General features: G+C 41.1%; 1 protein-coding gene across 5 annotated transcripts in view; it reads right to left on the reverse strand.

Moving 5' to 3' along the window:
- The window catches only part of FLNB (filamin B), a 137,194-nt gene that overhangs the window by 36,455 nt on the left and 78,263 nt on the right, over positions 1 to 22,476 (reverse strand). For all 5 annotated transcript variants that reach the window (XM_005288364.5, XM_005288363.5, XM_005288362.5 and 2 more), the window contains exons 9-26: positions 21,478 to 21,675; positions 19,140 to 19,277; positions 17,578 to 17,704; positions 16,906 to 17,042; positions 16,301 to 16,494; positions 15,719 to 15,832; positions 15,002 to 15,145; positions 14,509 to 14,632; positions 14,033 to 14,193; positions 13,327 to 13,417; positions 12,851 to 13,020; positions 9,001 to 9,118; positions 6,774 to 7,036; positions 5,505 to 6,102; positions 5,070 to 5,243; positions 4,525 to 4,687; positions 3,896 to 4,056; positions 681 to 848 (exon numbers count right to left, since the gene is read on the reverse strand). In XM_005288364.5, coding sequence (XP_005288421.2) covers positions 681 to 848; positions 3,896 to 4,056; positions 4,525 to 4,687; positions 5,070 to 5,243; positions 5,505 to 6,102; positions 6,774 to 7,036; positions 9,001 to 9,118; positions 12,851 to 13,020; positions 13,327 to 13,417; positions 14,033 to 14,193; positions 14,509 to 14,632; positions 15,002 to 15,145; positions 15,719 to 15,832; positions 16,301 to 16,494; positions 16,906 to 17,042; positions 17,578 to 17,704; positions 19,140 to 19,277; positions 21,478 to 21,675 — 3,243 coding nt within the window. The remainder of the gene's footprint in view (positions 1 to 680; positions 849 to 3,895; positions 4,057 to 4,524; positions 4,688 to 5,069; positions 5,244 to 5,504; positions 6,103 to 6,773; positions 7,037 to 9,000; positions 9,119 to 12,850; positions 13,021 to 13,326; positions 13,418 to 14,032; positions 14,194 to 14,508; positions 14,633 to 15,001; positions 15,146 to 15,718; positions 15,833 to 16,300; positions 16,495 to 16,905; positions 17,043 to 17,577; positions 17,705 to 19,139; positions 19,278 to 21,477; positions 21,676 to 22,476) is intronic.

The raw sequence follows: 22,476 nt of genomic DNA on the forward strand, positions 1-22,476 counted from the left end.
CAGGAAAGCACAATTCTAGTATTTATGGAACAAGTCTGTCAATGGGGCTAGTCATTAGTCATCTCCACAAGAGAGTTTGAGAGAGTTAGGTACTCACAGGCCCAGATTAATCAATGTGCACTCTGCACTTTCACAGCACCCCCATCTCAAGCTCCCCCCCAGATTTGGGTGAGTGGTGCTGCAGCAGGCCAAATCTGTGTGGCACTGAAGTGCAGCAATGCTACTTACTCAAATGTGGCCCATGCCACACAAGAGCAGGGTGGGTGATAGGAGTGGTGAGCTGGGGACATTGGCAAGTAGCTAGGAAGGTCCTGGACAAGCAAGATGTCTTCCCCCCCCCCCCCCACCCACCACTATGCACATCCCAGCAGTGCTGTCAGGATAAATGGGGCTGGTGGAGGGTTGATGGAGTATACATGGGGTAGAAGTGCTTTGCTTAGCTGCTCCCATTTAAACTGCCTGGGGCTAGCAGCAGCAGCTGGAACACCGCTAGAACAGGGTCACAACAACACTGCTCAGGTTTGGCCTGACTGTCCTAACAGTAGCCAGGCCAAGTTTGAGTGAAGACACCGCCTCCCTCCACCCCACAGTGCACAAGGCCCCCTCAATTCTTTAATCCAGCACTGCCTGTAAGATACAAAGGTAGACGTATCAAAGTAGGATAATGCTAAGGTCCTTACCTCTGGGTCCTGCCACCATAACTTCAAGAGGTGCTATTCCAGCCTTACTGGTGTCCACAGTAAAGGACTGTGGGATTTTGGCTCGAACTGCTGTTCCAAGACCTGTACCTGCAACCTTTACCTTGTATGGGTCAACAACATCTTTTACAGGAACTTTAAATGGACTGCCTGTAAAACAGAAGTGCAGACAATTGGCAGTTTTAAGGGTTTAAGAAGTAAATACAAGCTCACTAGCCTCCTGCCACTATCTTTTGCACCCCCAGTATCCTACAGTATTTCCTTCCAACATTAAGGGTAGAGATGATGGCTTTTTATCTTCAGGTGTAGCAACAAAAAAAAGACTAAATATGCACTTCAGTTTGACAAAGGCTTCGAAGGGCAGTTGTGGAATCCCCCATCATTGGAGGTTAAGAATAGGTTGGACAAACCTGTCAAGGATGGTCTACGTTTACTTGGTCCTGCCTAAGCACAGGGGCTGGACTAAATGACCTTTCAACTTCCCTACACATCTGTGAATCTGACTATAAGAACGGAACACTATCTTTGAAACCAGTTCTGAATTTGAGGATAATCAGTTTTGGGGTGGAGCATTTTGAAGTTATGGTCACTTTTGATCAAGCAAAGTATTCAGGTCAAGTGCTCCAAAAAGGTCTTTAAAAAGGTGAGTAAGTCAGGTTTCAAGGCTCTATAATTGAGAGGTTGTTTCCAAGGCCATCGGCTACAGTTTCCACTTGAGAAACTTCGCTTATAGCTAAGGACACTTAACATCTCAAAAGAGAATTACAAGGCTAATATTTTTAAGGGGGACTAACTTAGCAAAATGTTGCTATCAGTGGAAGCCAGTTCACTTTTGTACCTTGGTTTCTTTCAAAATCTGTATCAAGAAGAAAGTTTTTGAAGCAAAGTTATCTACTCCCCACCACAGAGGCAGAGAGTCTTCCAACATTGCCATCTACAGCAGTGGATAGCCTAGTTTAAGATTTAGGACATCAGACTTGTGGTTTTGCAGCGTTCAACATGGTTTAGTGGCTCCCACCTCCATCCAGATGGCAACCTGTCCAAGAGTATGTTGTGTTATGGACAGGGATAAATAAGCACTTGAAGTCACTAAAGCTTCTAGTCTGAAGTGTTTGGTTACCACCACAGGAAAGTTTTAGCCTTCATTATTTCATGTGTTCCTCATAATGCTGAAAACAAAGCTTTTTTCACACCACAGGTACAGTACAGGCTTCCCTGTGTTACCTTACTATTCCTCAATCTTGAAGGGGAGGGGCACTTTTAAAAGCCTAGTGAAGTTGGTCTCTATGCTCACTCAGTTTTTTGTACTTCTGAGAGAGCCATTAGCTATCAAGTCTAATTGTTGTGCATATCAGAGACTCTGCTACTAGGGTGGATAGTTCTAGTCACTTACCTAGCTTTCAGTCTGTGGCAAGAAAATTAGTTGTATCACCGTTCATTTTACCCCGCTAGTATCCTGCTCATTTATGGCAGCTGAAAGTGACAGCTTAATTGTTTATTTGCTCATAAATTAAGGGCTTCACACAGATCCAATTTTGTAGGCTATTACCCTTCTAGGCCTGCTGTGCAGTATCCAGACAGAACAAGTTAAATTACATGTCAGTATTGCCTTTGAATTTCCATGTTGTGTTTTCACAAGTTTGACCATGTGTTAGCAAAATGCTATCAAGCTGTGCAGAAGTAGTGAGTGATCCAAAAGCAGAGCTGTATTAGGCAGTAAATCAAGAGGGGGGCGCTACACTATGTAGATTTAACTGCAGGAAATAAAGTCTTGCTGCTTTAAAAAAAAAAAAAAAAGGGGTGGGGGGGTGAATAAAGAACCAAAGAAACATTTGAAGGGCCTGCAGACAGCAACTGGAAATATCTGGGCTACATGCCATAACTGGCTGGACCCAGAGTGCTAGCTAAAAAACACAAGTTTCACTGTTGGAAGTGACCTGCCGGCACCCTGCTCCTGTAAGCTGGATGTTTAGCTGTGAACCATTTGCTTGTCACATTGAGGAAGGAACAGAGTACAGGCAGAGGACAAGCCAGAAGCCCAAATGAAGGCGCATGCAAGCATCCAGTTCCTTGGCGCTTTACCAACTTACAGTACATTGAGAAATGGGATTGGCAGGGGTAGAGTCAGTTCCATGAAGTCCTAGAAAATGCACATTGTTCTACACACAGGAGTCAAGACTAAGTGCTCAGAACTATTTCAGCAGAAATAAACAGCCATTTAATCCTTGGTACAATGCAAAACCATCTTCGCTAAAAATGTAAGGTAGTTGCTGCCAAACACTTGGAACTCTGTTCATGTGTTACTACAATGTACAAGCTGGAGATCCAGTGCACCTTTGAGATAAGCAGGCACCTATTCATGGAAATGGTAGCACTAAAATGCTTTTTCAGTGACAAAAGTTTGCAGTGCATGATATAATCTCAGAAGACTGCATCATCATTGCATCATTTTACAGCAAGCCATGGTCTCAACATTCACACCCTGGAAGGGCGGTCTTAGTCTGGCTCTGTCAAATGTCATTGCGTAATTGGTTTCAAAATGTGTTTCCTAAATTGGCAGACTGCACTTCTAGAAAGCAAGTTCCCACACTAGTCTACTTGGTTTAGGTCATGTCACAATATTCTATTGGACTAGGTTTAGATAAGCTGCCAATCACCTCATGATGCAAGAACAGACTGCACCAAGATGGATTGCTGTGTCTATTATTTTAGAGTCAGGAAAGACTGAAAACCATTCTTTCATATTCTCTGAAGTACCCAGAGTGAGTACAAAAAGGGCTTTACATTTTATTTCTGTTTGTATTGGACACCTATCCATTGCTCCCTACTACAGTCCAATAGCAGCTAAGGCTAATAGTTGTCTGGCTTCAGTTATTTTCAGATGTTTTTGCAAGTTGACGTTTAAACTGAGTTTATTTATTAAAAAACTCATTTCAAAAGCCTGCCCAATGCTCCCAAATATTAGCTCAAGCAGCATGAGAGTGTCTACAAGTAGGGCACTGCAAGATTGTCAGCTCTTTCTGAGGAAGCTCTATGCAAATTTTTAAACAAGGATGATTGCATTCTTAGTGTCACCTCAGCCATTCTTTAGCTACAATACACAAGATTAATATCTGAAGACCTGCTACTTGGATGCTAGAACAGATTTTACAATCCATTTTTAGTTTTAGGGCATCTTCTAATGGAAGAATTCTTACCAGGTATGTGTTCTCCCCCATATGTGATGTTGACATCATAATCTCCTGGAGTATAAGGGATATATTCAGCACTGCAGCTGCCATCTTTGTTATCTTTACAGCTTATCTTTGATTCAGAAGGTCCTTCAACAGTTATTCCAAGTCCACCAATTCCTGCCCCTCTGGAAAAAAAAAGCATGCAGCACATTAGTATCCTTTCATATTGTTTGTTGCAGATTTACAATAATCTGATCTCCCACTTGCATTTTAGAGTTTGTGTAGTAATGCTAGCATGGACAGTGTAGCTTTGCTGCATTTTATCCCAGAGATGGCTACATTTCAGTTGTGAATCAAACAGTTCAGGAATAGTTTGTGAAAGTGCTTTGAGATGCCAGGTATGGATTGGGTGTTCACTTGTGCAACTAAAAAAGTTATTTGATACAAGACCACCAAGACAGGTTTGTGATAGCTACTTCTGGAGGAGCATTACCAAAGGCGCACTGAATTCGATGGAAGTAACGACCTGTGACTCAAGACAGATTAGACTACTGAAGTTCAACCCTTGTAGTATTATTGGATTTAGTGTCTTATGTCAAGTTGTCCTGAATTACTTGCTACCATGTCTTCCACTGATTGTGTGGCTTAGTTACCTTGTGACAACAGTAAATTCATTTGGTTTATTAGTGAATGCTTCCTTGAGTCCAGCTCCTTGGGCTTTTACACGTGATGGATGGCAGCCTTCAGTAACATCCACTTTAAAAGGACTGTTTGGAACAGGTACATCATCATAAGTCACTTCAACTGTGTGTGGACCTGTTAAGTGAAAAGCCATCACTAGGTTACATAAATGACTCCTTGAAGGCGATGGTTATTCATTCAAGATACTGGACACTGCCTGCAACAGTGTCTCATCTACTCAAAAATGGTGTTTAGCAGGGTCTCTGCAAATTATACTTTAATTCTAGGTTCTTTAAAATAGCACATTCTGCTGAAGCTATACTAAAAAAAGTGATGATGTATAGTACATATAAATCCTATACTATTTATCTCCTGCAGAAATGGCTCTTTAGTCAAAGACTATCTTGTACCTGGATGCCAATGTTTAAGTACTAGCATTAATATTGACAAGCCCATTAACAAGGTTCTCTTAGTTTGTCTTCCTCTTCCCACATAGGGTAGTCAGACAACAGGTTACCTTTTTCAAATGGTGTAAACTCTACTGCATATGTTCCATCAGCATTGTCTTTGATGAGGCAGTCTGTGGAAGCTCCTGAGGGATTTGTGATTTGTGCTTGGATATGGTCTCCTCCAGTCTTTGTTAGGGGCTGGGCATTTACAGTGAAATCTGTTGTAGCTTCACGGAAGACATCTGCAGAACACAATTTGAGAAGCCATTCTATTTAAATGAACTTAATATTTTAGTCTATGAAAAATCCTTGATTATTCTTAGACATTTATGGCAACTATGAATGACTGATAAAGGTGTAGAAGTATATTCTCTTGCAAAAAAAAAAAAAAAAAAATCACTAGTTGCAATCCTGTACCTAGATGTATCCACTATAGCCTTTCCACTCCTTAAAATATTCTGTGCACAAACAGGTAGAGAACTTATATGCTTAAGTCTTCTTACCTTTCCCTTCTATTCCTGGTCCAAACACTTTAATTTTGCTTGTGTCCACAGCTGGATCTACTTTGACACGGGCAGGAAATTTTGGCACTTGCTCTCCTCCATATTTCAACACAAGTGTATACATTCCAGCAGAGAGTGGCATATATGTAACTGCATAAGTTCCATCTTTGTTATTGTGAACTTTGACTTCAGCTTTAGAGCCAGAATCTGATACAGCTTCTACATCTAGATCCCCCGGTCCAGCTTCTGAACAGTCAACATTGAGCAATCCTGCTTCACCCACTTTACCATGTTCAAGACCTGGGCCAGTGGCAATCACTTTAGATACATCAAATGGCATTTCAATATCTGCTTTAAATGGAGAACCAGGAATGTGAACCTCTTCAAACAGAATATTTACAAAGTACTCTCCAGGTTTAGTAGGCAGGTAAGAAACTGAGCACGTCCCATCACCATTGTCAGAGCATTCAATTTTAGCTTCACATGGGCCCTCTACTGTCAAACCTAAGCCTCCAGTTCCTGCTCCTTTGGTATCTATTGTAAATTCTGCTGGTCTTCCAACAAGACCTCCTTGAAGGCCTGGACCATGGGCTTTTACCTAGGATAAAAATATTCAGTTAGATGAGAATTTGTGTAAATGTAATTGCATCTGGCAGTTGCTTGGCAAAATAAAATAGAGCAATTTCATAAAGAACTTCAGACTGATTCAGTTGGTAAGTCTTGTTAAAGTCTGCTAAACTCTCAAATTACGTAGACACATTACAGCAAGGACTAGGCTTCTTTCATTTCATGGAAGAAAATCTTAATGTCAAGTTACATTAAAAACAATATGAAGTCTGCTGACGTTTCCATGCTTACAGACTTAAGCTTGGCTGTCTTTGTACACCTATTAAACAAAAAGGTAGCAACATTAAGCGATGTGTATACTGAGTTATTAGCCAACTGTATTACAGCCCACATTCTTTGAGGGTGAAACCAAGTGAATCGCATTAGATTAATAGGGAGTCTCACTTCGTTTCATATTGCTTAAAATACCTAGAGTTTGTTTTCAGATTGAGCTTTTCAGAGTTACTGTTTGAAAAATAAAGTAATTAGTTATGATTTTGTGAAGCAAACAATTTAAGAGCTACTTAATGTACTTGCTCCATAATCATGACAGGTCAAACAAAATGTGAAAGTTTATGCTCTTATGTGATAGAGCATGATTCAGTTTGTGACTAGCAAATATTTCTTGTATGTCAACAGCTGAAGCATTTCCTATGCATTTACCTTGGTAGGATCTGGAGGGAGAGTGGCTTCCACAGTATAAGGACTTCCTGGAATTGGATTGCCATCGTAACTTACATCAACCACATAAAGTCCTTCTTCTCTTGGGATATACTTTGCAGTGCTGCACTCTTTGCCAAGAGCTGGCTCCACCACACATGGCACAGCTTTCCTTGTAGGGCTGGAAATACTAACATCCAGTTTACCCTGTCCACCAGCTCCTTGTGTGTCAATTATGAATTCCTGATCCTTCCCTACTTCCACTCCTTAAAGAGAAGGCCCGTATTAGTATTTCAGGATTAATGGTCTGGTTAGATTTCTTAAATCCTATAGTTTGACATTCAGAAATGCCTCATCCACTGAGCAGTTGCTCAATGTTTTACAAGGATTTTTATCAACTGATAAGAACATTTCTTTCTGCTTCTGCTAGTCATGACAAGCTTCTTCAGCTAGACAATGGGTTAATTGGAAACTGCAAAGGGTCAATGGCAAGCAAGATCGCTTTTAGACTTGTTTACACAGCCTCTCAACCCATCTGAAATACATAATGCTCATTCAGGAGTTTACCACTATGTAGCAGCCTTCTGTTTCCTGCCTCCCTGCCAATTTACAGGTAGCAGAAGGTAATGTGCAATTTAAGCCCTTTCAATACTTTTTGCATATTTGCTCAAGTTTTTCTGTTAGTAAACGGAGGCTTGCAGAACAGTACTCATTCAATAGGTTACTGCAGCTGAGCCTTGTGAAGAACCAGCAGCTCAGAAGCAGTGGGATGGAGAAGTGCCACCATCCTTCACTTTTGCTAGAAGCCAGTGTCCAGCAGGCACTTCATAGAGAAGAGATCCTTTGAGAGCTAGTTTATGGTATATGTGTCAAAGTAAGGCATTTGGAGCTAATAAAGTGTCTGAGATCTAGATCTTTTAACATGAAGGGTTTTCTAGACCCACCCACATCACAGCAGTATTTCTGCAACATGGTATAGTTACAACTTTAAACTGAGTGTTCCATAGAACAGTCATGTGCTGGACATTACTGTTCAGGTTATTCTAGCAATTTGTTTTTAACTCCAGAGCCAGAGTTTTAAAGGTATTTAATGCAGTTAAGAGTCCAACTCCCATTGAAGTAAGTGGGAGCTAAGCACGTCAATCCCATTGAACACCTAAGTGCTTACCTGCTCCTTGAATTGCCCACTAGCCTATAGAAAGAGTCTGGCCCCCGGTTATTTCATTTCAGTCAGGCACTGCCCAGTCATTGGCTTAACACAGTTTCTAGAAGTCAGCCAATAAAGTGTCCACAGCTCTATCAGAGCGCAGTCTCAAAGGTCTGAAGGAGCATAAAAAGCCAGCAATTTTTCTATTGTGCTCCCACAAGAACGAGATTGTAAACAGACTGTAGAGGGAAGCTTGCATTGCCATAACTATATAGAAGACTAATCCCTGGGATTTAAAGTAGAACATGGAGGTTTAGAGGACAAAAACCTAGTTAATCCTTGCTTTTGGAAGCCTGTTGGGCACCCAGCTCAGGTTTAAAGCTGGGCACATTGATTCAATAATTAACTGGGTCTTATTCTCACTGGATTAGCATCCACTGACAAAATATTGGAGACTGAAGTGGCAGAGTCATATCCATTTCCAGGTATTCGTGGTGCAATTTAGTCTTAAAACAATTTTCAGTGCAGCTTCTATGACATGTTACCTCCTAGCAATAAAATGTTACCAAACCTTTAAAGGTAGAGACCCCACAATATTTACAAGATCACAAAAACTTAAAGTTTATATCTAACTAAGGATTCAGAACCAACTATAATCTAACTGGAGCAGAGAATTTAAACTGCCTGTTCCTATGACCAGGAATAAGATTTTAATTTAAGGGGGGGAAAAAAACACCTCATTTTAAAGTTTGTTATCCTTCAGTATACTTTACAAGCTAGACAGACACCATAATCCTGTTGGTAGTAGTACTAGACATTGAGATGGCTGCACAGCCTTAAAAGAATTATCAAATTGAAATAAACTTCCAAGAGTAGCAGCTTATATTGAACTGGTGGTGTTACAAAATTACTGTTTGGGCTAGAATACCAAGTGACTGTAAAAATCAGCAGAACGAGAGTTTTTGTATTTGTTTTCACTCACCAACATTCTAGCCAAGTTACTCAGTGATAAGATCTTTTTAAAAAAAATGTCCACACTAAACTAGACTCTGCACTGCATAACTCATTTGCAAGTGTACTTACTGTTTTCAAGTCCATTGACTTTAATTTTGCTGAGATCCAGGGGAGCAGCAACCCCCACAGTGAAAGGGCTTTTGGGAACAGGATCACCACCATAGGTTACAGAAACTTTCATGGGACCCTGCCAAAAGGTTAATATTGTAGGTTAGGTTGTCAGCCATTTCAGGCTTGTGCTTTACTAGTTAGATACTACATAGTACTTTACGACTCAAGGAGTCATGGCAGACAGTGACCAGGCTCCAAGTGTCATGTGAACTCCCTGCCCCAACTTCCCACTCCAGCCTTTTGAGCATTGAACCCTTTTCATTTGACAGAGAGAAAGCTTGCTCTCCTGCCAACATTAGAGTACTATTTTGATTGCCTGGAAGAAATTCAGGCCCCAGGTTGATTCCCACCCTCCCAGAGCTCAGGCATGACAGCTGAATGAATGACCCAACTTGCAACTAGGTATCCTATTCCACCATATAGACAGCATGCCAAGTCCAGGCCCACAAAGGGGTTATATTTTTTAATAGCATTTGAAATACCAAAGTTAAGATGTATAAATCAGAAACAGATTAATGCTCCTGTGTGCTTTGGCTGGAATGCCATAGTCATGGCCAGATTCAGCCCAAGATGTGTGCTCCTTTTATGCTCTCCTACCACAGTGAGTATAGCTGAAATATAGACTGTTTGCTTACTTTTCATTCTTGGCTGGCTCAGCTCCCAAATGAAATATCCATGAATGTTTCACATAAGCCAACAAACAGCTATAGCAGCACTGAGTGAAATCAGGAAGGCTGTTTGTATGTTATTCAGTTGAAAATTACTCAACCTTATCTATAGCTGGTTAACAGTATTCTATCAAGATTTTTCTGTTGATGCTGTCCCTTAGCAATTTTACTGCCTAGTAAGCCCATCATCCCTATGAAGATTTTATATAGTCCACACTCCAATGAGCTCTGCATGGAGACAAGCTACTGCACATAGACCAAAATAATATGGACACTGCTTAAAAATTAAATAAAAATCAATGCCCAATAGCCACAATGTTCTTTCCCTTTTCCGCCAGGTTGGCAGTTTCCACTCCTGTTGAGCAGGTCCTGTTACTTCACAGCTGCCCCCACCCCCAAGTCATTCTCCCAGATGCAGCTTGAAACCTCATGATCCCACTGTGTGTACACCTATAATTTTCTCTGGCTTTTGTACAGCAGCTTACTTGGGTGCCATGAGCTGAATGTTTATTGCCAAGAAGCTACCATGCAGCTCTATGCTGAAGAATGGGTACAAGATTAATATTGCCAGCCTCTCTTGTGTTTCTTCTCTACAGAGCTTCTAGAAACCTCAGAAGCAGTAAAAGGATAGCATGGGATTGGATACTTTTCCCAAGTAATAATTAAAGATGCTAAATACTAGAGGTTCAGTTGGAGAGAGAATACAGTTGGTTTAATCCTTTGAATAGGTTTGAGAATGAAGTTGAATTTTTACAGGGCTGGGAAAATGTTTGATAAGTGGCATTAATCGCTGCTATATTTACAGCTTTGTCACAATTTCTCCTGCAATGTTTGCTTACTTTTCTCCTGCGGAAGCTTTTAGACTGTCTTTTCATTCCCTCCTAGTCTTTGCTACTAGCCTGTTTTTCACAGGCTAACATATGCTGCACTGGTCAAACAGGGTATTATTTCTTAAGAGTTACGCCACCCGCTTTTTTTTTTTTTTTTTAAATGTCTGACAAAGCTGGCTCAGTGCCATCTCCTTTACCCATACTGAATTATTCAGCTTCCTTTATCTAGCTGGAAGCCTTCAGGGCAAGGTATATTGATAGCCTATAAACAGTGTTTAGGCATCCCACTAGCATTAGCAACCACCCTATTATACATGCCTGGGAAAGCTTTGAACACTGGCCAGGTCTGCTTATAGTTACTAAAATCCAAAACCCATTTATTGGGTAAATAATTTCTCCACCCTAATGACAACACTAGCTGCCAGGAAGGTTATGGGTTTGGCAGTAGCAGCGATTCTGAGGAAACCCCCCTTGCATCGGGTGTACCAAGTCTGGCAGACTGCTTTCTTAATTGAGATGTGGTGTTATCCAGTCTTTCAGAGAAGCCAAGAATCAGCGTTTGCTATTTTGAGGCAGCAATCTTCAGTTGGTTTTGCTGCCACTTTTACATGCAACAGCAAAGCCAGATTAGGAACCTTAGAGGCATGTTTTTAACAGTGCTAGAAAGAGGATGTAGAACTATCAGATGTGTTCCTTACTGCTTAATACACACTCCAGGAAACAGATGATCCAGAACAAAAATCCAGTCTCATTGATATATGAAGCAGCCAAGCGCTGATATCAGTAATACTCCAAATGTATTAGTTGAAGCTACTGATGTTCTTTGGTCATGAACTTGCCGTGTCCCAAATGCACACCAATTTTATGGTAGATCAAAATCAGACAAGTTAGATCTTATTAAGTAGTGAGAACTGAAGTCTGTCAGACAATTTCAGTTTGATAGTACTAAATTCCTTAAAAACAACCAGATTAGTCATTCTTGAATATGACAATATAAGCAAGCTTACTGGGAAGTCATCTTAAAAAACCCACACAAACTACTTGCTTTTACTTCTTCCATTACTGTTCTTGTCCGGTTACTCTATATAGTCTAGGCAACTTGGTACCCAAGTCATCTTAAGAGCTGCAGTAGTTTCATTACTTTGCCACAACAATATAGTCATAGAAATCTGGGGTATAATGCACATTTAGAAGTACACACAAAGCTACAGACAAAAGGGAAAATATACTCTGTAAGTATACATTTCCAGCTCTTTATTGTTGTAAACTAGGAAAGCTGCATCCACTGTCAACATGAAAGTTCCCTATCTGGGTTCCTTCCTCCTAGAGGCAAATGTTAAGTAACACCTAAGCCATTGTGCAAAACTGATCTCAACTGAAAATACTGTTCTATATCCTGCATAAATGGTGTGTTGAGTCCTAAATGCAAACAAGCTAGCTGAAGAGTTACTCTGGAAATGCATTTCACCATGAAATAGGAGTTGTGCGCTATTGTTTGAGCACTGCAAATCTGCAGATATCTGCAGATCATGTTTGTGGATACCAATTTTGTAGCAGGGCTCTAGCTATGTCTCCATTCCTGTTAATACTAGAGCTCATATTTGATGGAGGACAATTCAGTTTCACTACCTGCAACCCAGCCATAGAAAACTACAGCTTGCAAAAATCTGGGGTGATTTGGAAGTCCTAAACATCTGGACCAGGTCAATTCAGATTAGCTAGTAAACTAGCTGTTGCTAGTTTGATTATTACCCAGTGAGGGGTGCTGGAACAAGGTTGGGGGGTGTCAGTGCATGGGTAGGGCCTCTGTTTAGGCACTGTGGGCCCCCCCCCCCCCTTTGGAGGGGCCTTCTGCCTACCTTTGTCAGTTGATAGGCTGACAAAGTTACACTGTTGGTACAGGAGGATGACTCAGTTTGTTACTGTTCCATTGACTAGTTCTCATGCCACCACCAAAATCAGTACTTATTTTCCAGTCAGATTTTTTTATGCATCCTTGTTTAAGTTGCTCTTGGGACAGGCCATTCCAAACATGTAGCCTATGGCTTTATTTATACTAGTGATGGTTTCCTCCTCAGTACAGTTAGACTCTATAGACACTCATGACCCCTTACTGTGGAATTTTTGGGAGCTCTTGGGAATATTAAGCATTCCAGTGCCAGAGTTTTTCCTTTGATTGGAAAAGTTCAGTTAAAGACAAGACTTCAGGTTAATTCACTTGCAATACAAATATTTTCAGTTTTATTTTTGCTGTGAATTGTGATTTCAAGGAGGATAACATGCCAATTTCTTCAGAAGAATCAGACCTACCTGCTGTACTGGAGTGTATTTAACAGTATGGGAATAGTCATAGTTGTCAATAACATCCAAGTCTTTCACAGCATCTCCTGGCACAGGTCCACTGAACTGCACATCCAGTGGTGCTTTCCCAGCACCCTTAGTGAATACAGTGAAGTGTGTTGGTTTGCCATTTTCCACACCTTAAAAAGTAACTTTGAAAGTTAGAATATGGTTGTGTTTCTTGTGCTATCTATGCAGTATGTTTTAAGTTCATAGCCCATATGAAAGTTGAGCAATTTCAACTTGACCAAGTAAGTTCATAGAGAATACAGAGAGACTACTTTTGATCTTTATGCCCGCAAATTTGATGTTTGGCATAGAGTAATCCCATTCCAAATCCCTAGTGGGAAAGTTGTGACATGGTTGTTAGCATAAACTCATGATGTAGGCAAACTACCCCATGCTCATGTCAATATATTACTTGGCATAAACATAAGGAATCTCACCAGTTTTGCTTAGTCCAGGTCCTTCAGCTTTCACCTTGGTGGCATCATGTGATGGGTCCACTTTAACTCTGAAAGGGCTGGCAGGAATTTCCTTCAATATAAAACACGATACTTTAATAGGACAGTTACAACCAGTTGTAAGCTAGCTCAAGCTCTGCAGGTAAAGCATTGCCTTCCAGTGAAAGGACTACAAGTTTGAAATAAGGCACTGTCTCAGATAATACAGTCACAGCTTTCCTGAAAGTTTTAGCCTGCCAAATACATTTATTCCAAGTGCATCCCATATGATTACTTCAGCTTTGCTCAGAAACAGCTAGCAATCTTCTGTATGTATTTTTGCCTTCCCTCTGAATTCCACTGCAACTACTAAAAAGGCATAGTCACATTAAAGTCCCACCCTGATTACTGTTTTAGAACATTTCAGTTTTGGCAACTTTATATTTTGGTGCTTGGACAAAGTGAAGCCAACTAGCCTTTGCGTTCTCAAGTACCAGCATAGCATTTGCCACACAGATACTTTTGGTGTTACAATGGAGAGGGAGACTGAAGAAATTAAGATTATGGAAACATCTTTCTTGGCGTTTGGCCCAAACTTTTACAAAAAACTTATGTCCCCTTTTGAGTAATGCACATTGAAGAGTAATTTATATTAGGATTCGAAGTCTTCTGCATAGCTAATATTTCTAGTCAAATAAAAGATACAAACCTCTCCTGCAAAAAGCACTTTGATAGTGTAACGCCCAGCAGCAGGTGGTGCATATTTCACTGTAAATGTATCATTAGCATTGTGTATGATGTCAAAAGCTATGTCTTCCTCTTCCTCACTTATAACATGAGCATCACATTTAATGCCAACACTGACATCACCTAGGAGGAAACAGAGCAGTGTGCCACAAGACAGTCAGGAATTTGTTTAGTACCAAGTAGCTCTAGTACTGAGCAACTAAACAAGTCACATCTTGATTTTAAGTCCTTGGATAGATAGGATAGTTTGTCAAGTACTTGTATGAATCACTCCATGTAATCTGAGTAACAGGACTTTAGCTTCAGATTTCCCTTATGAAGCAAAAGGCTTGAATCAAGAGTTTACGAACGGAGATCAGATTCCTGTTCAAACAGGGAATGTTTATACATTTAGTTTCGATACAAGAGAGCAATACATTATCTACCATCTGCTTTTACCTTCTCCTGCTTCTGTGCAGTCAACTGTGAAGTGAGTAGGCTCATTAGCTTTCAGACCAGCTCGCTCCACCCCAGGTCCAACTACTTTCACTTTCTGAGGATGACTGCCTTGTCCTATGAGAACCTAGATGGGTTCACAAGCATTCAGAGTTATCCCATACTTGGGTCACATGGATTTATTAAGTGTAGCACCTGACAAAAAGCCCTGACTTCTTAGCTATTGTTCTTGCTTAGTTACTAAAGAATAGAAAATAAAGTTCCTGACTTCCCTACGTTTATGCTGTGCTCACTGGTATCAGAGCCCTTTGACATGCTAGCCTACAGAACGGAACAGACAACTTTCAGCTAGACTGATGCAACCAGAGTTTACTCATGAGTAGCTATTGACTTGTACTCACTAGCATTGGCAAGGACAACTAGCTTAAGGCTTGCTTGTTTTAGAACATGTACCACCAGTCCCCGCAAAGTAATTTTGTAGGGTGTTTGTACTTACCCTATATGGACTATTGGGTACATTAACTCCTCCCCAGACAACAGCAATAGTATGTTTAATTGGTTTAACTGGCATATAAGAACAAGCACAGATTCCATCAGGATTGCTCTTCACATGGATATCAATAGGGCTTCCTTCTGCATCCTGAAAGCAAGTATTTAACTGAGAATTAGACTACTGACTAAATACAACTGTGTGCAGAGAGAAGGTACAAGTAGTTTTAAGATGTGGTGCTATCAAAAAGTTATGTGATCTCAAGAGCAGCAACAGCAGAGCTACCTGGAATTGAGAAGTTTTAACATTAATAATCTTACCACACATTTAAACTGCTCATCTCTCCTTGCCTGCACATACCAAACTGTAGAAGTCTAGTAGACTGACAATAGGACAATTTATGGGAGACCACTTCAAGAAGTCTCAATAGGTGCAAGACTAGTCACAGGCCTTAATAAAAGGGCTTTAAATCTGTACTGAAGTTAAGCTTTTATAATCCCAAATGTTTTAGATTAAAACGTTTACTATGCAGAAATGCAATTAAGGACCAAGATGCAGATCAAGTCACACAGCTGCAGACAGACTTGGAACAAGACTCTCAGAATCTACATGATTATACTTAAAGGAGTGGCTAACTAATTAGCCAGAATGTGTTAGGTACCTGTTTCAAAGAAGAGACATGACTATTGATAGGAGTTCCAGATAGTTAATGTGGGTTTTTACCTGTGCATATATCTTCAAAGGTGCATTCCCAGCTTCCTTGGTCTCAACTGTAAAATCAGCAGGGTTGTTTACAATGCAGCCAGTTCTCTCCAATCCTGGACCATAAGCCTTTACCTAACACACAAAAAGTGCACAAGTTTTACACTGATTCTACAGCAAAAGAAAGCAAAGCTCATGGCTAAGAGCTAGTATTTCTAAAAGGGGACGCGAAACCCTAGCACAGGCCTTTGTTTGTGGATTGAGGATTGTGTGTTAAAGACAAATTCACCAAGGCCAAGTCTAAAGAGGCTTGAGTTTAGAATTTTGGCCGCTGAGAAGTACCCTGCCATGTTAACTGAAAGGATACAAGAATGTGACTATAGTAACAGCTCTTGTGCTCAATCTAGTAGGGGCCAAGCAATAGCCTCATTTAGAGCATTTAAGAAAAATACCCATCATTGTGGTCACCAACCAATCCATGGCTACAGATTGTAGAACATAGTGAAATTGAAAGATACAAATTAGTAAGAGTGCTACAAGTAGCTTTTAAAACTTAACAGCCATATCAAAGGCTATTGATAGCTGAATTCTTCTGTATCTTGCCTTATCTGGGTTGAAGTCTCCAGAAGCTGGTCGGATGAACGCCATGTATGGACTGTCTTTTATGTCTTCATCATCACACATAATGTGAACAGCATATTCACCAGGTTCTTTGGGCCAATACTTCACATCACACGAGCCATCATTCTGATCATCACATTCTATTTTTGCTTGAGATGGGCCTTCAATGGCAAAGCCTAAAAGGAAAACAAACATCTCATCTCCCAGAGAAGTGGGCTTTAAAGGCTTGCTCAAGCCTGCCTCCCCATTGCCAGACATTTTCCTTGTTCACTGCTCTATCATACCTTTCCTATATACGGCGTAAGTGCTATCTTTTTTAGATTAAGGCCAACCCACTAACCCCCAGAGGTACTCAATGGTGTTTCCCTCTCAGATGCAATATCTGGCTCTTTCCCAATGTATCCCACATTCTAGAAAACTAGAAAATCATTTCCTGTGCAAGTGTAGTCAGATTTATGTAAGCTTAATGTTTAGTTAGTGACTGGGTGAGTGTCATGGGATCACCATAATTGTCAGAAAGACTATTGCCATCAAGCAGTTCAACATTAAAGCTCCTGAAAATCCTAGCCAGGACATTACTGACTTACCAAGAGAGCCAACTTCTGTGCCAATGGATTCTACAACGAAGTCAGCAGATTTACCAGCAATCCCTTCATGAAGTCCTGGTCCCCAAGCTCTCACTTTCTGAGGACCTGCTTCAGGTCCTACTTGAACTTCAAAGGGGCTATTGAATGGGGAAAGAGGTCAAAATTCAGGATTAGGAGTGGCAGAAATAGCACCCACTCATTTCTGTCACTATTAATGACGCTACATTATACAATGTGTGGCAAAGAGCCCAGCCCACCAGCCTATGGAGCCATCTTTCAGATTGGCTCCAGATGACAAATCAGTGTTCTAGATGCGTCATGCCACTGAAACAAAGGAGTCAAATTACTAGACTTAGTGTCTGCTGGAGTCCTCCACACGGACGTTCCATGGACCCTACTAAAAGCTCAATGAGAGTCTCCCCCATGGCCTATACAGTTTAATACAAGTTGTGGATCACAAGAGCCAGACTGGAGAACCTGGAAAGAGACCTATGCAAGCCTCCTTTTACCAACCTTCCAAGGCAAGCTATGCTGGCCCTGGAGCAGAAATGAAGATACAGGTTATTGCAACTAAAACAATTCTTGCCAGAGCTGCTTAGAACGCAAGTTTGGACCAGTGGATTTCTGTTAGCATTGGTTCCTACCCACATGATCTACTGAATGACAACTCACCTCTTGGGGATATTGTGTCCGCCCCATGAAATAGTGACAATGTATTTTCCTGGGCTAACTGGGTAGTATTCAAATGCGTATACGCCATCCACAGTGTCCTTTTGTTTCACAAGCTCATCCAAGCCCTCTGTTGGAAGATCAGGTCAGCATTACTCAACAGGTTCCAGCCAACATCTTAAGTTATTCAGGCAAGTTCACTTTTTCTAGTATTTACTTAGCTTCTTGAGAATAAAGTTTTCCACCAGAAAGTGGTTAGGAAACAAAGATTGTTCTAGTTGCCCTCTAAGACAGAGATGACATAAATGAGAGAATGTTTGAAATCAGACCTAACAGGTTCACTTATGTTTTGTCCTAAGGTTCTTTGTTTTAAGAGGACATGGATCTCTGCTGACTAACATGTCAGACCTTGACTACAAATATTTAAGGAATGCCTACTTTTAGTTTTCTGCAAGATAAAGGTCTTTCAAGAAAGGCTTAGTATACTGATAAGTCTGTTGCTTTTCTCTCCATACCATATTAAGCCACAGTGAGCTGGAATACCACTATCTCCCTAAACATTAAGGGTGTGCAGGATACCTTGAGGGTTTACTTCAAACTAGGAACAGTTAAAGAACAAGAGAGCTGGCATCCCTGGTCAGCCCTGCCAAATTAGGGCAGGAGAAGACAAGTCAGTTGCTCCCAAGCACTTGTGTGGTTGAATAGGCTAGTTGCTTATCCAAGTCTTCACACAATCTGAAGTTAAAGGAAAGGAGTTTAGAAGTGGGTGATGGGAGAAACAAATGAGTTTCAGGATGAAGACTCCTTCATTCACAGTTATGTAATCTAAACCACACCCAGGAACTTAAACTCTAGGATGCTCTACAGTGCTTACTTCCTTTGAGTAGGATCACAGCATTTCTAATTTCATAGCTGTAGAGATTAGACATGAAAGCTTGCCCAATTTTGAATTTAACTGATTAAATTGGAAAGACTCCAACCTCTAGCATTAAGTGTTCAACTGATACGTTGTACACACACACACACACACACACACGTTAATCACACAGAAACTTGTTTTGGTATCTAGCCCAGTGGTTTCACAGATAATGGACATTCGTGGTGGACACTGGGCATTGAACCCCTGGAGTCTTGCTGCTGGAGGCTCAATAACCAAGGCTACGATTAAAGTATTCTTGTCTAACATTCTTCAGTAGCTATGATGATCCTGTGTATTACTTAAGGCAAATAGTGTAGTGTCTGGCTATAAAACAGATGTGGATTGGAGTTCATGAAGTTTTCCAGCCCACTATAGTAGAAGTAGGACAGGCTATAAAAAAGTGACACCAAGTCATGATATGAAGCCACTGAAGAGTGGTTGGCTTCAGTGCTACATCTGTGAATATGTTTGTTTTATGTATGAAAAAGTGAAGAGCCATCTTAATTATTTTTCCTCTCCCTGTCACAATACTGAAGTCCCATACTGTGAATATCACTCAAAGCTACAATTCCTTGACTGGTCCACATCCGAGGCCTCTTTTCCCACAATACAATACAGCAGACAACTTCAAAGAATTAACACTTACTTGGTCCTTTTATGGACACATTGATATCCCCACTCCCAGCTGCTTTAGTGTCAACCTTGAAGTCTGCAGTTTCTCTGATCCGGACTCCTTTAGGTTGCAGGCCTCTACCACTGGCACGACAAGCACTTGGGCTGCATGCTGCAAATGAATTTTAGACATCAGTACAGCCTTTGATTCTCAAGTAGATGTAACCTAGCCAAGACTGCTTACAGCTATCTTTTACTTAGAATGTGGACTCAGGGGAAAATATTTTAGCTTTTGAATGTGAAAAATCTGAATGACACTAGTCTCAAAGGGATCTGTATGGAAACTAGCCATTCTACATATGGCCTTTAGGCTTTTAGACTGTAGCATTAAGTTATTTCCCAATGTTCTGAGTCATACTTTTACCTCAGCTGTTCTTAGACTAAGGGCTTGTCTACACTACTGCATAGGGTCGATCCAAGATCACGCAACTTCAGCTACGTGAATAGCGTAGCTGAAGTTGACGTACTTAGATCCACTTACCGCGGTGTCTTCACTGCGGTAAATTGACAGTTGATGCTCTCTCGTCAACTCCAGTACTCCACCAGAACGAGAAGCACAAGCAGAGTTGACTGGAGAGCGCCCAGCAGTCGATAGACACGATATCGACCCCTGCTGGATTGATCGCTGCCCACTGATCTGGCAGGGAGTGTAGACAAGCCCTAACACTAAAATGCTTTTGACATTTAAACACTGAAGACCAATTGCTATGTAGAACTTTAATACCAAACATTAGGAGGATGAGGATGAGAAGACTAAATAATAATCCCACCATTCCTAGCAAGCTTTGCTTTTCTAAATGCCATTCTTACATTTGAGCCAAACTGCATGCAATGTATAAAGTTTCACTGTAGGAGTGCGCCTTAGTGATCTACTGGCCTAGTCCTTCAGGAGTAGAGCAGAGGCGGTAATATCTAAAGCCATCAGAACTGGCTTCACCAGACAACCAGTCCCTTGGAAGCCATGAAATGGAAACTCTTGCTTTGCTGCAGGTTCATATGAATAATGCAGGATATAGTCAGCATTGACACATGCAGAGACTGAACAATGCCACTTTGTGCACTTTTAGTCAGATCAGAGTAATAGGCTACAGAGGCAGATTCTTAAACTGGAGAGTTTGTGTAAGTGTAGCTGTCCACAGCAAAGCTTTTTCCCAGCCATGGGCAAGTGTAAGTAGAAACTATTTCTACAAAATCAACTACTGGACAATTATGAATAACTGGCCTTACACAAATGTAATTCCAGCTATCAGGTAGTCTTCAGTCCACTAATATTCTAGAGACCTAGTAGATCACTCATGATTATAGGTTCCCAGTTCGGTCCCAGCATGCATTTTTATATTCTGCATGTGCAGTGTTTATAGTAGACGTGTAGTGTACAGCATCTGTGGAAAGTCTGACAAGCAGTTCATTCTGCTTTTCATATACCAATAGCTTGCAGATAGTTGTTTCAATCATCTAGTAATTCCAACTCCTAATCCAGGCTGTATAAACAAGATCAAAGCTTTAATCACATGCTACCTGCTAGCTCTGGAGAGCACGCAGCAGCAAACCCAGGTTCGAGCAGGAAAAATCCACATGCCCTTATGCAATTCAGTTAGGCAGTTAATTTGTGGTTAAGTAGTTTCACCAACTTGATTTATTGCAAGACAAATCTCGTTGCCCTAATTGATAAGTGTTTTGTATTCTGCTTGCACCTTTTGTTCTGCCAATGAAGCAAGGGGAAAGCTGTTAATAAACAAGCTGCAAGCTAGAAGCTGAAAGACAGCAAGCCATGAAGAAAGTGTCACCCTGCACCTCTTACCGACATAGCTTGCTCAACTAGGAAGCCATTAGCAGTGAAGTCCAAAATTCCACAAGTGGAGGGTAGTTCAGGAGAAGTGAACAGAGGTTGAGAGCGTAGAGGCAGGTGAGGATGGAACAGAAAGTCAAGCTTCAGTTAAGGAGGAAAAACTGAGAAAGTAAATATAGTAGACTGAGTCAGAGCTAGAGAAAAAAAAGTTAGACACTGAAATGGAATTTAAGACAGCCTCTTCAAAAGAAAGGCCAGGCTCAAGTTAAAGCCCACTGATAAGAGACTAGCACCTAGAGCCATCTTACTAATATTGAATTAAGCAGATATGCAAGATCACATATTAAAGCAAATGAATTGTTTAAAAGCAAAAGACTATCATACGCAAGGTAAGGAGAGAGAGAGAGAGCGCGCGAGAGAGAGATTGAGATTTTATATATCCTGTAATCAAATCCACCGATACAGATGAAAGCAGTCCATGTTTACAGAAATATGATGGCTGCACCAAAGTCCTAATACATACCTTCTCCAACAGGAACAATGCAAGGACTTTTTGGAATAGTCTCTCCAGCAAATGTCACTTTGACAGTATGAGGCCCAGCTTGAGTAGGTTTGTAGGTGCAACGGTAGACTTGGCTCCCTTTGTCTTCTATCATAAGCTCCACTATATTCTTTCCTTGAGGATCCTCCACTTCCACATTAACGTCACCCACACCAGCACCTACCCACATGAAAACAAGTTTAGCTCAGCCTTTGAACTTAGACATTCCAAGTGTCCACTTCCCTGGAAGCAAGACCCTTCCAAGTCGGACTCTGCTAAGATCCAAGATTAAGGCACTGTTTTGGATTGGCAGCCTGTGTGAGAAAGGATCAGCCCATGAGGAAGCCAGCTTTGGAATATTTTGTTATGGCCCAGCCACACTACTGTAAGGATGTAAGTGACACACTAAGGTGGTCTGGTATACTGATAGCAGCCTCTACTCAAAGAGTTAGACCCATTTGACTTATACCACTTCTGTTCAGAAGGCACCTGAGTAGCAGAATAATTAAGTCCCACCAGTGTTTACTTTTATCTTCTTGCCTCCCCTCCCTGGTTTACAGTCTTATGGCAAAAAACTAGCAAACAGGATCTGGCCCTAAGTGAAGGCTGGCAGCTCCCTAAGGTGATGGAGCAGCAGTTGCAGGGAATCAGTCACTGCCTCCAGAATGGTTTTACAACAAGGATTATTCATTACTCTTGGCATTACATAGGCAGCTCTTTAGACAAACTATATTTGGCTTTTCTGCCCCACATAACCCTTTCACAATTCAGTGTTTGCATGCAATAGGCTGTGGAGCAGGGCGGCCACCCAACCCAACCACTTTTTGGCTACACAAAGCTTGTGTTGGCCACAACCCCATGTGCTAGGTTGCAATGCCATCAACTTGTGACAGAGGAACAACTGGGTCAAATCTGAGTGAGGGCCATTGTGTCCTGACTTGCAGGGTTGCTACAACATTCAAGTTTGGCCCAGCTGCCCCT

Source organism: Chrysemys picta, chromosome 7, assembly GCF_011386835.1.
Source record: "Chrysemys picta bellii isolate R12L10 chromosome 7, ASM1138683v2, whole genome shotgun sequence".
In the NCBI taxonomy this organism is placed as follows: domain Eukaryota; kingdom Metazoa; phylum Chordata; order Testudines; family Emydidae; genus Chrysemys; species Chrysemys picta.